Source organism: Mytilus californianus, unplaced genomic scaffold (genome assembly GCF_021869535.1).
Source record: "Mytilus californianus isolate M0D057914Y unplaced genomic scaffold, xbMytCali1.0.p SCAF_6, whole genome shotgun sequence".
In the NCBI taxonomy this organism is placed as follows: domain Eukaryota; kingdom Metazoa; phylum Mollusca; class Bivalvia; order Mytilida; family Mytilidae; genus Mytilus; species Mytilus californianus.
This window is the reverse complement of record NW_026262712.1, coordinates 108,219,983-108,232,424: the sequence shown is the minus strand read 5'-3', so window position 1 is coordinate 108,232,424 and position 12,442 is coordinate 108,219,983. Positions and strand designations below refer to the sequence as shown.

The 12,442-nt window shown below is 33.4% G+C and overlaps 1 protein-coding gene across 1 annotated transcript; it reads left to right on the top strand.

Annotated features, from left to right (window-relative positions):
- The first annotated feature begins 595 nt into the window (after nucleotides 1-595).
- On the top strand, nucleotides 596-12,183 carry LOC127706716 (kynurenine--oxoglutarate transaminase 3-like). The gene is made up of 12 exons (XM_052211373.1): nucleotides 596-657; nucleotides 1,166-1,217; nucleotides 2,269-2,367; nucleotides 3,240-3,389; nucleotides 4,199-4,285; nucleotides 5,072-5,197; nucleotides 5,644-5,764; nucleotides 6,154-6,320; nucleotides 6,783-6,969; nucleotides 7,486-7,565; nucleotides 10,902-10,988; nucleotides 11,360-12,183. Exons 1-12 carry the CDS (start codon nucleotides 596-598, stop codon nucleotides 11,483-11,485), a joined length of 1,344 nt encoding a protein of 447 aa, XP_052067333.1. The 3' UTR covers nucleotides 11,486-12,183.
- Nucleotides 12,184-12,442: the final 259 nt, after the last annotated feature.

Sequence of the window (12,442 nt, the reverse complement as noted above, 5' to 3'; positions counted from 1 at the left end):
AAATTTCAAGTTCTTTGACTACATTTATTCTGTGTCAGAAACCTATAATGTGTCAAATATTTAATTACAATCCAAATTCAGACCTGTATCAAGCTTGAATATTGTGTCCATTTTTGCCCCAACTGTTCAGGGTTGGACCTCTGCGGTCGAATCCAGCTGCGCTCGGCGAAGCAGTTTATTTGTTTTGAAAAAGTACTAGACAGGCAACAGATTAAGTTAGATATATTAATTGCTAAAAAGCCCCAAAACGACCCCATTTTGGAAAGTAGAAATAAGGTATAAGTTAAACATTTCAATTTGACTATATCAACTTTATTGACGTTATATTCAGTGTGATGACATATGAAATTATACCTTCTCACTGTTGACATGCTCAGCTGGAAAGACATAAGTATATAAATTACTTTTGTGAAGTCGTTGTCTTTCCTTTACACAAAGACATACAATATTCAGGTAGGATTTAGAGCTCTTTTTTGTTAATATTTTCTTTTACGGATGAACCATAGGGACGGAATAAAAAAATATCAAGATTCATGAAAATGAAAATGTGTCAAGGTTATATGAAATTTAAATTTTAGATTGCACGGGGACAAGAATGGCATCACAATTAGGATTAGCAAACAGAGTAAAAGACAAAGCCTGCGAAGGAAATATATGGTAAGTTATGAACGATATGAAGGTTAACGCCAAAATGATGCGACCACTTTATTTTGAAAGGTGGAATTGCAATCGTCGGGGCCTTTTAAAGCTAACTATTACGGTATAAACTTTGCTCACTGTTGAAGGCCATACTGTGACATTTAGTTGTTTACACTCCTCATCCTTTGGTCGCAGGTGGGTAGTTGTCTGGCAATCACACTCGCAGGTGGGTAGTTGTCTGGCAATCACACAACATCTTTTTTTATACTATCGTTCATCCAGTATCTTGACAATCTGTACTGTAATGAAAGTCTTGCCACGTCATCTTGCAGCTCAGATTACTAGTATTACAAGAGGTATTTCACAGGACAGTAATTTCATGTAGATACCTTTGATTAAGGTCAATTTCCATATTTCCATTTTTGTAATCTTGATGTTTACAATTTTTTACATTACAATTGAATTTTTTTTTAAGTAACTATGTATTTAGTGTTTTTTTTATCTACTAAGTACTTTATTTCTACAGGGTTGAAATATTAGGACTAGTTTCTAAGCATGGAGCGCTAAACATGGCACTGGTACGTATACAGCCGAGAGTAGAATAGAAAAGTAGAAAAATATAATACTTACTCACATACGCTGTTGAAAATAGTAGATTGTTTTAAGAGCTATATAAGAGTCAGTTTTTATAAGAAATGAAGCGAACGTATGAAAAAACAAATGAAATACGTATTGTAATGAAGTCATAATTTTCATTTCCATTTTCTCTGAACTAGTACACATTTTTGTTTAGGGGCCAGCTGAAGCCTGCCTCCGTGTGCGGGATTTTCTCACTGTGTTGAAGACCCATTGGTGGCCTTAGGCTGTTTTCTGCTCTTTGGTCGGGTTGTTGTCTCTTTGACACATTCCCCGTTTCCATTCTCAATTTTATAATATTTTGAAATTCTAAATGTTTTCACAAATGGAGACTATTTAAGTAATTGTGAATCAATGATTGATTGACTTTATTTGGTGTTTAATATAAAAAGAAGATGTGGTATGACTGCCTATGAGACAACTCTCCACAATAGACTAAATGACACAGAAATTAACAACTATAGGTCACCGTACGGCCTTCAACGCCACTTTCATCATTATTGGCTATATCGTGGCGGCAAGTTTGTATTAGTGAAGAAAGCCGGAGCGCTTCGAGATAACAACCAACATTCGATAGGAAAAATGCAATTGAGATTTGAGTCGAACGTACCTGCCACGTGCATAAGGTTCGAACTCACGACCTTAGTATTATAACAGGCTAGTGATACAGTAGACGAACTACTAAGGCCACTCGGCCACCGAGGCCCCATGAATCAAGGAAAATGCAATCTAACTGAAATGAAATAGTAATTGATGAGTCAGAAAAATTGCCACATGGTAGCTTACCAATTTGAAGCTTTTTACCAACTATCAACAAAGCTCTGATTTATACTGTAAATTTAGAAATTTTTGTGTGCATTTGTTTTTGCGATTGTAATAATAAAAGTTCATAAAAAATACGATAATAATTATAAGTAGGTTCTCTTGATCATTTGGCAATGAACGTTTGCATTGTTACTGTGCATGCATTGAATGAAAACGATACTTTTTCAGGGTTTCCCGGATTTCAGACCGCCTGAAAATGTTCTTGAAGCTCTAAGCAATGCTGCTGTTGGAAACAATCACATGAACAATCACTATACAAGAGCTTATGTAAGTTATATCAGAGGGTTGAAAAGCTTAAATTAAAGCATAATTCTCCATTTTGTTTCAAATTATAAAGAATTTAGCAACACCAAAGGAATAGTTGTATACCTACTAATGACTCGGATTTCCACAAGTTTCAACAATTAACATCATACATTATTTCCATAAATCAAATACTGTAAATTCAGAAATTATTGCGATTTTGTCATTTTAGAATAAAATGCGATTTTAATTTTTGCGATATTGAGAAAAATCCTGTTTAATTTTTATAAAAAATTTCAAAATGCGAGTTTAAATTATTGCGATTATAACCATGACGCATTTTTCGCAATAATAAAAACATCGCAATAATTTCTGAATTTACAGTATACATGTACCGTTATATAATACTGAACACCGGATTTATAAAAAAAAAATAACAGTAACATTCTGTAACATTTGAAATCGGATTTGTACAAGAAAACATTATATCAGTGCAGATAAAAAAAATTTACGCTGTAAAAAGAAATCGGCATTTGACTAATAAATGAGGTAATAAACTGCATTTAAAAATACAAATGAAGTTAATTATGTCAATCATATTTCAGGCGGGGCGTGGCGGGCGTGCGCCTTCCTAAAATTTGCAAAGCATGGGTTGTCCTCAGCTTAATAAAGTATCTGAAGAGAATATTTCGATAATTTTACGTCAAAAAAAATTTCGCCCCCTAACCCAAATTACTAGATCCGCCCCTGCATTTGTCATCAATTACGCAAAAACAAAGAAACTCATGTAATCTGCATGTTGGGAAAGGGGCGAAAAGTATCCAACACGCGCTAATTGCTGACCAGAAAATGGATGTTCAATGGTAATTTTAAGAATGGTGTAATATACATTACAGGGGCATCCGCGCCTTATCGACACTCTTGCTAAACTCTATAGTATAACCATGGGGAAAGAGATTAACGCCATGACCAACATAAACGTCACCGTTGGAGCATTTGAAGCTTTATACTGTACCTTTATGGGACTAATAAATCCTGGAGACGAGGTTAGTAATCCCAAATCATATTAATTTATTTTCAACTCTCCGTTAAATACCAAGTCCCGCAACGTACAAACAACACTAGTACTCCTGAAATTCATTTTTGATAAACGCGATTTTTCAATGTTCAATATCTAATTAAAAACATATGAATTAAAGAGACACGGGACACATATCTATGAGACAGCAACCCAGCATTAGAAAAAAAACCCATTAAAATCTTCTAGGGGTCGGCATTAGTCTTCCGTTTTGTTTTTTCGAGTAGTTCGTATTTGAAGTTTCCTCACTTCTGATTTAACAAACGTCTACAGTGTAGAAATTTAACAGAGATTAACAATTATCTGTCATCAAAACGTAATTCACTGGATATTAACAAAGACATTGGAAATTTAACAAGAGACAACCACAAAACGATGCTCCAGACTTATGACAGACACACGAATGGACAACCACTAACGATGCGCCAGATTTAGGACAGACACACGAATTAACAATCACTGACGATGCTCCAGACTTAGGACAGACACACGAATGGACAATCACTGACGATGCTCCAGACTTAGGACAGACACACGAATGGACAATCACTGACGATGCTCCAGACTTAGGACAGACACACGAATGGCCATATGGTGGATTTAAATTCGTTTTTTTAGGATCTCAATCCTTCCTTATCAATCTATAAAAAATACATTAAAGAACGAACAGTAAAAATCAGTACACGAAAAACAGTTAACTCTGTATATATGAGAATTATATTTTAAATCAGTTCACATTATAATTCCGCCATGTCTTTGGTTTATGAATCATTTTAGGTTATACTGATTGAACCATTTTATGAACCCTATAAGGAAATGCTACGATTAGCAGGTGCAGTGCCTGTCTACATACCACTGAGAATGGTAAGTATGTCAAAGTCATATATTATATATATTTATCAAAACATAAATCATGTGTAAATAGGACTATTCAGATAAGCTAAATCGTACGGATGACATACTAGCTATCTAGTATATATCTGAAAATCTGAAGCTTAAAAAGAGGCCACACATTTCAGCGTGTCCACTCTTGTTAAGATTGTGATTTCAGATCCATGGCAATGAGGTCGAAGTCACTTAAATTGGAACTTGTCAAACAGATATGTGCTCCTTACAGTAATACACAACAAATAGTAAAACCTATAAGTTAAGTTACTGGGGATCAATTAATAAGATATGACCCTTTTTATGAAAACTTGACATTAATCAATGATCCATGAAATAAGGTCAAGGTCAGGTGATCCCATATCTTCTATTGTTAACGTATTACTTATAATTGATAAGATCACGTGATAAAAAAAAAACCTTCAATTTTTGTTCAGTCATCAAACCTTGAAAATGAGGTCAAGGACAACGGGACATTTGTCAGACGGAAATCTCAAACCATAAGGCATATATCTATAATATATTGATTATTCAGTCTTCTTCCTTCAGAAGTGAAATACTTACACAAATTGTTTACGCTGGACGCCATCACCGCCATTTGCCTCAAATTACATTCTTAGAACAAGTACAATTGCTGACACGACTGACAAAAGTTAACCAATTAACAACACAAATTAAAACACGATGAAAATATGTGGAAATGACAATAAACTGTTTCATAACAAAATATGTTAGCATTTATTAAGATATTTCTATTTGCGATAGAAGAATACTAGTAAAAGTATAACAAGCAGCGAGGACTGGACATTTGACACCAGTAAAATGAGAGAAGCCTTCAATAGTAAAACAAAAGCTATAGTGGTCAACAACCCATCGAATCCACTTGGAAAGGTGCGTATAATTCTATAAAATGATTTACAATATGACAAATTAGGGGTGGATCTACGGATTTGAGATGCCCAAGGTGGTACACATTTTAAGGGGGATTGTGTTTATCTGTCCACCATTTTTGAAAATCCTGGTACCATCACTGTCACTGCATATTTGAAATCACTAAAACAATTGTATGAAGAAACAGGAAATACAAGGATGTGCCCCTGAAACATTTCAATAACTTCATTAAATGTTTAGTATGGATAGGATTCAAGCAAATACTGGCACTACAAAGCAGTGAACCGGACACGAAATACTGGAAACAAACAGAAAAAAAAAAAATCACTTGCTGAATATCAAACAACACTTCATCGTATCATTCGTTAAATGATACAATCGATGTGTGTCATGGTCAACTGCTTTGCAGCTTACCTACTTTACTAATTTTTCTCAAAATATTACAGGTGTTTAAATTTGAGGAGCTGGATCTGATTTCCAAGTTGTGTACTAAGTATGATGTCATGTGTATTGCTGATGAAGTGTATGAATGGCTTATATATGATGGAAAAAAGCATATTCGAATTGGTAAGTTTCTCTTTCAAATATTTGCATGTTAATATTAAGCGCGGAATGAACTTGAAGTTTAGTTTTTGCTTCTGCCAGATAATGACAACAATCAACGAATAGATTATACTGCCATCGATTTGGTGCGCATATTGACCTCCAAAATATTTGATTTTAATTTAGGAGTTATTCACCCTCAAATCATTCTTTATCTGGAGGTTCAACTTTTGTTTGTCGTTATCGATACTAATGCTAACGTTACTACTCGATTTGAATATTTTTAGGGAGATCAATCGCTAATCGTCGAAGTAGTGATGTTACAAAGATTGGTCCGAAATGTGAAATTATATTATTAAAACCTATATCTATTTTGCTGCTTGTATACATCAGAATTAATTATATGTTCTCAGCAACCTTACCTGGTATGTGGGATAGAACCGTAACAATAGGCAGTGCAGGTAAGACGTTTAGTGTAACTGGTTGGAAAGTTGGCTGGGCTGTAGCTCCTGCAAACCTTATTCAGGGTATAAAGACTATCCATGATGCAGTGCTTAGAACTAATCCCACTCCAACTCAGGTATATAAAATTTTATTTTCGCAATGAGATATTCAATCACTCCTTAAACTGAATTCTTTGTGTAATACCAAGTTAGTTGAATATGTTAATTGCAACGGAGACTACCATAACACAGAGCTGTGTTATAGAAGTCTAATAATAGTTATAGATTGCAATCGAGGAATATTGCGATCGTACTAAGTTTGGTTATGTTCTACAAGGAGTATTAAATTGCTGTTCAGTTAATACATCTAGTGTCTTGTAAAAGCCAGTTGCAAGTGAAGCATTTAAAGTATTTTACAAAAGATATGTAAATATATGTAAAGGACCCTTGAAGCCCTTGGGATTTCAATAGTATATTCGATTTTGGCTACTATTGTACAGCATATATACAAATTTTAATATGAAGCAACCTTTCTGTAAATACATGTTTTATTTTTATAGCTTTTTTTTTCTGGTATCCATCAATTCTTCATTTTACAGGAGGCTATTGCAGTTTCATTAGAAACAGAATTATCCCGTCTTGGCTCGTCAGAATGTTATTTCAACTCTCTACCACGGGAAATGGAAATGAAGCGTGATCTCCTCTGTAAATACCTCAGTCAGGCAGGAATAACTGTAGTGGTGCCTGAAGGTGGCTATTTCATTGTAGCAGATATATCCACCCTCGGTAGGACCACCATAGCTTTCATTTTTTTTTGCATCACATTTCTACTGGTAGGGAATATATTTCCACTAGTAACAGTTAATTTAAAATACCATAAGTTTTATTTCTTTTCCCCAATTGTAGATTAATATTTTTAAAACATATTTTAAAATGTTTTGCTGCGTATGTAGTTTTTATTTTACTACCTTCAGGAAAGGGAAGCAGTGCTGAATCTATATTTGAACATTTTAATCACAATGTGGTCCAGTCTACTAGGAGCATACTAATAACATCCTTGGTCTATTATATTTGGTATCCATAAGTAATTCTCCCCACCATACTTGGAATACTATTGTACCCAAGTGAATTTTAATTCATTTTTCAAGTCTGGTCATTTTGGAGATTTGTATTAAGTGTGCTACACATTAAAGCATAAAGAATGGAATGACAAGAATGTCTTCATCCTTGCCCTTAAAACGGATGCTAGATTGGGCACAATAATCTTATTGTATATTTCAATTCAATGTGTTTTTAATTTAGATACTAATGGTTGGGTGACAAGAGATGAAGATGGACAGGCATACGATTACAAATTTGTCAAATGGGCAATACACAAAAAGGTAAAGCTGTATCAACAAGGGTATGGGCAATATTATTACAGTAGTATTTCCTTGGTTAAATTGACAATACTATACCATGATAGTATTTCCTAAGTTAAATGAACATAGTAGTTGTCCTTGCTTAAAAGGACACTGATGCACCATTAAAGTATTTTTTAGGTTAATGAACAATACTGTGCTATTGTAGTATATCCCATGCTAAATATGCAATACTATTCCATAGCCATATTTTTTAAGATTATATGGCCAATATTTTTACCACAGTAATTGTTCTTGCATAAATGGACAATACTATACCATAGTAATATTTCCTATATTAAATGGACAATATTATACCAAGATAGAAGTATTCCCTATGTTAAATGGACAATACTATACTATAGTAGAATTTCTTAGGTTTAATGACCAATACTATAACTTAATGGTATTTCCTAGGTTAAAGAGCAGATACTATATCATAGTAGTATTTTTGGTAGGCTAAAGGGCAATAGGAAAAGAGAATTTATGATCTGAAGGATAATGAGATTCAGTGGTTGTCATTGGTTCATATCTGTCATATTTTTTTTTTCATGAATTGTTTTGTTATAAATTAGGCCATTAGTTTTCTTGTTTGCATAGTTTCACATTTTTTCATGTTGGGGCCTTTTATAGCCAAATATACGGTATGGGTTTTTATATGACCGCAAAAAAAATTTTGTGGTCGTATATTGGTATGACATTGGCGTCGTCGTCGTCGTCCGAAGACGCATTAGTTTTCGCACTCTAACTTTAGTTTAAGTGAATGGATCGCAATGAAATTTTACCATAAGGTTCAATACCACAAAAGTAAGGTGGGGATTGATTTTGGGGGTTATGGTACCCACAGTTAAGGAATTAGGGGCCAAAAAGGGGCCAAAAATAAGCATTTTTGTAACTTCCAGACATAACTTGTGTGTAAGTGTATGGATTTCTCTGACATTGTACCACAAGGTTCCATATCACAAAGGGAATGCTGGGATTGATTTGGGGGGTAATTGCCTTCAAATTTTAGGAATTAGGGGCAAAAAAGGGGCAAAAAAGATACATTTTTCTAGTTTCATGACAATAACTTGTGTGTAAGTGTATGGATCTCTCTGACATTGTATCACAAGGTTCCATATTACAAAGGGAATGCTGGGATTGATTTTGGAGGTAATTGCCTCCAAATTTTAGGGATTAGGGGCCAAAAAGGGGCAAAAAACAAGCATTTTTCTAGTTTCATGACAATAACTTGTGTGTTAGTGTATGGATCTTTATGAAGTTGTACTACAAGGTTCCATATCACAAAGGGAAAGCTGGAATTGAGTTTGGGGGTAATTGCCCAAAAAGTTTAGGTATAAGGAGCCAAAAAGGGGCCAAAAATTAGCATTTTTCTAGTTTCCAGACAATAACTTCGTGTTCAAATGTATGGATCTCTCTGAAATTGTACTGCAAGGTACCATACCACAAAGGGAAGGCTGGGATTGATTTTGGGGATAATTCCCTCAAAATTTTAGTAATTAGGGGCCATAAAAGGGCAAAAAACAAGCATTTTTCTAGTTTCAGGACAATAACTTGTGTGTAAGTGTATGGATCTTTATGAAATTGTACTGCAAGGTTCGATATCAAAAAGGGAAAGCTGGGTTTGAGTTTGGGGGTAATTGCCCTAAATGTTTAGGAATTTGGGGCCAAAAAGGGGCCAAAAAACAAGCATTTTTCTAGTTTCCAGACAATAACTTGTTTTCAAGTGTATGGATCTCTCTGAAATTGTACTGCAAGGTACCATACCACAAAGGGAAAGCTTGGATTGAGTTTGGGGTGATGAATCATAAGGGGGTTCAAAAAAATTGGGGGGGGGGGGATTTTTTTTCCTTTTTTCATACATGTGAACCTCCCGACGGGAGTACAATAATCCCGTTTTCAGGGGTCTCCTCCCGACTTCGCGTTGAAGAGAAAAAAATCCCGTGTATGAAATTTTTCATGAATGAAAAATTTCTGCCCAACATATCATCTCAGGACATCTCAGACATCTGGTGTAACTGACGTCACCTGAAGTTATATTTTACCTGTAAATCAATTAACATGCATAATTATATGGCTTCACTTGTCAGCTTGGGTGTCAAACATACTGGTAATCAACGATTTTTACCTCAGGCTATTAAACTGCCGTTGTGTAATAAAAACTTTGTGTATTTATTGGGTTACTTCCCTTGATTTATCCTGTTTTAAGTTACTTTCCTTTAAATAATGTAAATTTTTAAAAGAATATAAATAAAATATAAATTGAACAAATAATCATAAAAGGATGGTAATTAAATGATTTTAAATGTCTTAGGACAAATAAAAAAATAATAATTTGAAAATTATTTGAGGGTTCTATACTTTCTTTCAAGGCTTAAATTGAATTCATATACTAACTATGACCCATATTTCAGACTTAAACGAATTTCTGATTATTCAAATAAAATCTAATTGCAAATGCAGATAGGTAAACAAATGATCTGATTGCAATGTTTGTCCTACAGAATTATGATAAAAAAGATATGAATTGAAAAATTTAAAGAACATACTAAAAAAAAAAGAATGTTAGATTGAACATGTAGAATATAAAAATAAAGAAACTTTAAAGTACAAGGGTATTATAAACATAATACATAATACATTCAGATTGAAAGTTGAAGAAAACACACTTTAAAAGACACAATTTTTACAGCACACGGTTACATTTATGACAAAATTTATGTCGATTAAAAACCTCCTGATCTGAGTCCTAATCTCCTGACCAAAATTTCCCAATCTCCTGATCTGAGTTTCACAGTCCATCACATGTATGTTTTTTTCTTTAAAATTTTCCATTTTAAATTGGTTATTTCTGATTTATATATAAAAGCAAATAATAATGATTATGATATTGTTTGAATAGGTAAATTAAAAATTTTTAAGTTCTTAGACCACTTTCATTCTGTGTCAGAAACCTATGCTGTGTCAAATATTTAATTACAATCCAAATTCAGTGCTGTATCAAGCTTGAATGTTGTGTCCATACTTGCCCCAACTGTTCAGGGTTCGACCTCTGCGGTCGTATCAAGCTGCGCCCCAGCGGAGCATTTTATTCTCATTGTTGAAGGTATTATTGTGGCCTATAATTGCTTACATCCACTTCCTTTGAACTCTTGTGGATAATTGTCTCATTGGCAATCATACCACATCTCCTTATTAAAATTGCACTATTTTCTAAAAACACAGCTAGTCTATCTATGCAAAAAAAAGAGTACCATATTACATAAAATGGCTCATATATTATTACAAACTAACATCATTAATAAACTATTGTTTTAGAAATTCTGTGCAATGCCAGTCTCCATATGTTACAGCCAAGAACATAAATATCTAGGAGAAAAGTATGTGAGAATCTGCTTTGTCAAGGTAAGAACATAAGTAGTAGTTGAGTTAAAAACTAGCCACTGGGAATATATATGTGATGTCTTACTGCCTTTAAAGTATACTGATGATAAACTTTTACATCAATTTGTAATTTGGATATTATCTAAAAGTTAAATCACATAATGTAGTCAAATCAATTCTAGAAGGAAATATTGGCATAATTTTCCATATGGAAAGAAATTTCCTGCAACTATCTGAAATTGGACAAATGAATATATATGAATTGGCAAATTTCTACAAATATATTATTGAGGTAAATTTGAAGCAACTGTCCCAATTCATATAATGGAAGCAATGGTTTATTTACCACAAGCTTGGTTAATCATGATCCCAGATTTTATATCTAATTGTAGACTGATGAAACCCTAAATAAAGCAAAAGAAATCCTTCTCAACTGGAACCTTACAAGACAAGATGATAATGAACAAAACAAATACAAGGAACATGAAACACTTAAACTGCCAAATGGAACCATTTAAAAAAGTGGCATGTCTTCAAAGTTTTATTGTATTATTAGGAATTTATCCAATAGCTTTTATGCTTAGAGCAATGTGTCTGCAAAAGAGGAAAGACATAGATGGGTACAATGTTATAAAAATTTGTGTACTTTTATTATTTGTTTGTTTGATTACATTACATTTTGTTTTGTTTTAATGCGATAGTTGGAGCTGGCTTTTGTATATAACAGTAGTAAAAGACCTATTTGAAACATTACTTTTTTCATTCTCTTTCCAATCCCTGGACCATCTCATCTTCTCTTTTTTTCATTGTGCTTTTCAGATCATTTAACTGTCACAGATGTTTAAAGGAACACTTTGATCTATGTTTCCTCAATAACTGTCGCATGCATATTGATTGAAATGTGTATCTTTGACCTTTTTTTATTTGTCTTAAATTTGTATAATTGTAAATAAACTGCTTCGCTGAGCGCAGCTGGATACGCCCACAGAGGTCCAACCCTGAACAGTTGGGACAAAAATGGATACAATATTCAAGCTTGATACAGGTCTGAATTTGGATTGTAATTAAATATTTGACATATTATAGGTTTCTGAATAAATGTAGTCAAAGAACTTGAAATTGGTTATATGAATTGAATTTATATTCAATTAAAGATTTCTTTCTGTTGTGCAATACACTGTGCTGTTGCGCAATACTAGTAAATCTGTTGTCAGACTTTAAACAAATAAAGTTCAATAACTTCTCAAAGTTCTATTAGAAATTTATTAAAAAAACTAAAGGGAGGTATCTTAATAGATATAAATCAGTCATCAAAGTTTAATGAAAACTGCTCTAAGCACTTTATGGATATTGTCAAAAAACTTGAAAATCACCCCTTTTTTATGAATAAAATCTTGGAACTCCGAAACATAAAATCTAAAATTTATAAAAATCAAAAGGGAGCTTACAACAATAGATATAAACAATTTACCAAA

Excerpts from the sequence above, each read along its gene's own strand:
- LOC127706716 (XM_052211373.1), top strand. The coding sequence starts at position 596 with ATGGCATCACAATTAGGATTAGCAAACAGAGTAAAAGACAAAGCCTGC. Across the intron at positions 1,218-2,268 it reads GAGCGCTAAACATGGCACTG|GGTTTCCCGGATTTCAGACC; the intron begins GTACGTATACAG and ends ATACTTTTTCAG. Across the intron at positions 6,970-7,485 it reads AGCAGATATATCCACCCTCG|ATACTAATGGTTGGGTGACA; the intron begins GTAGGACCACCA and ends TTTTTAATTTAG.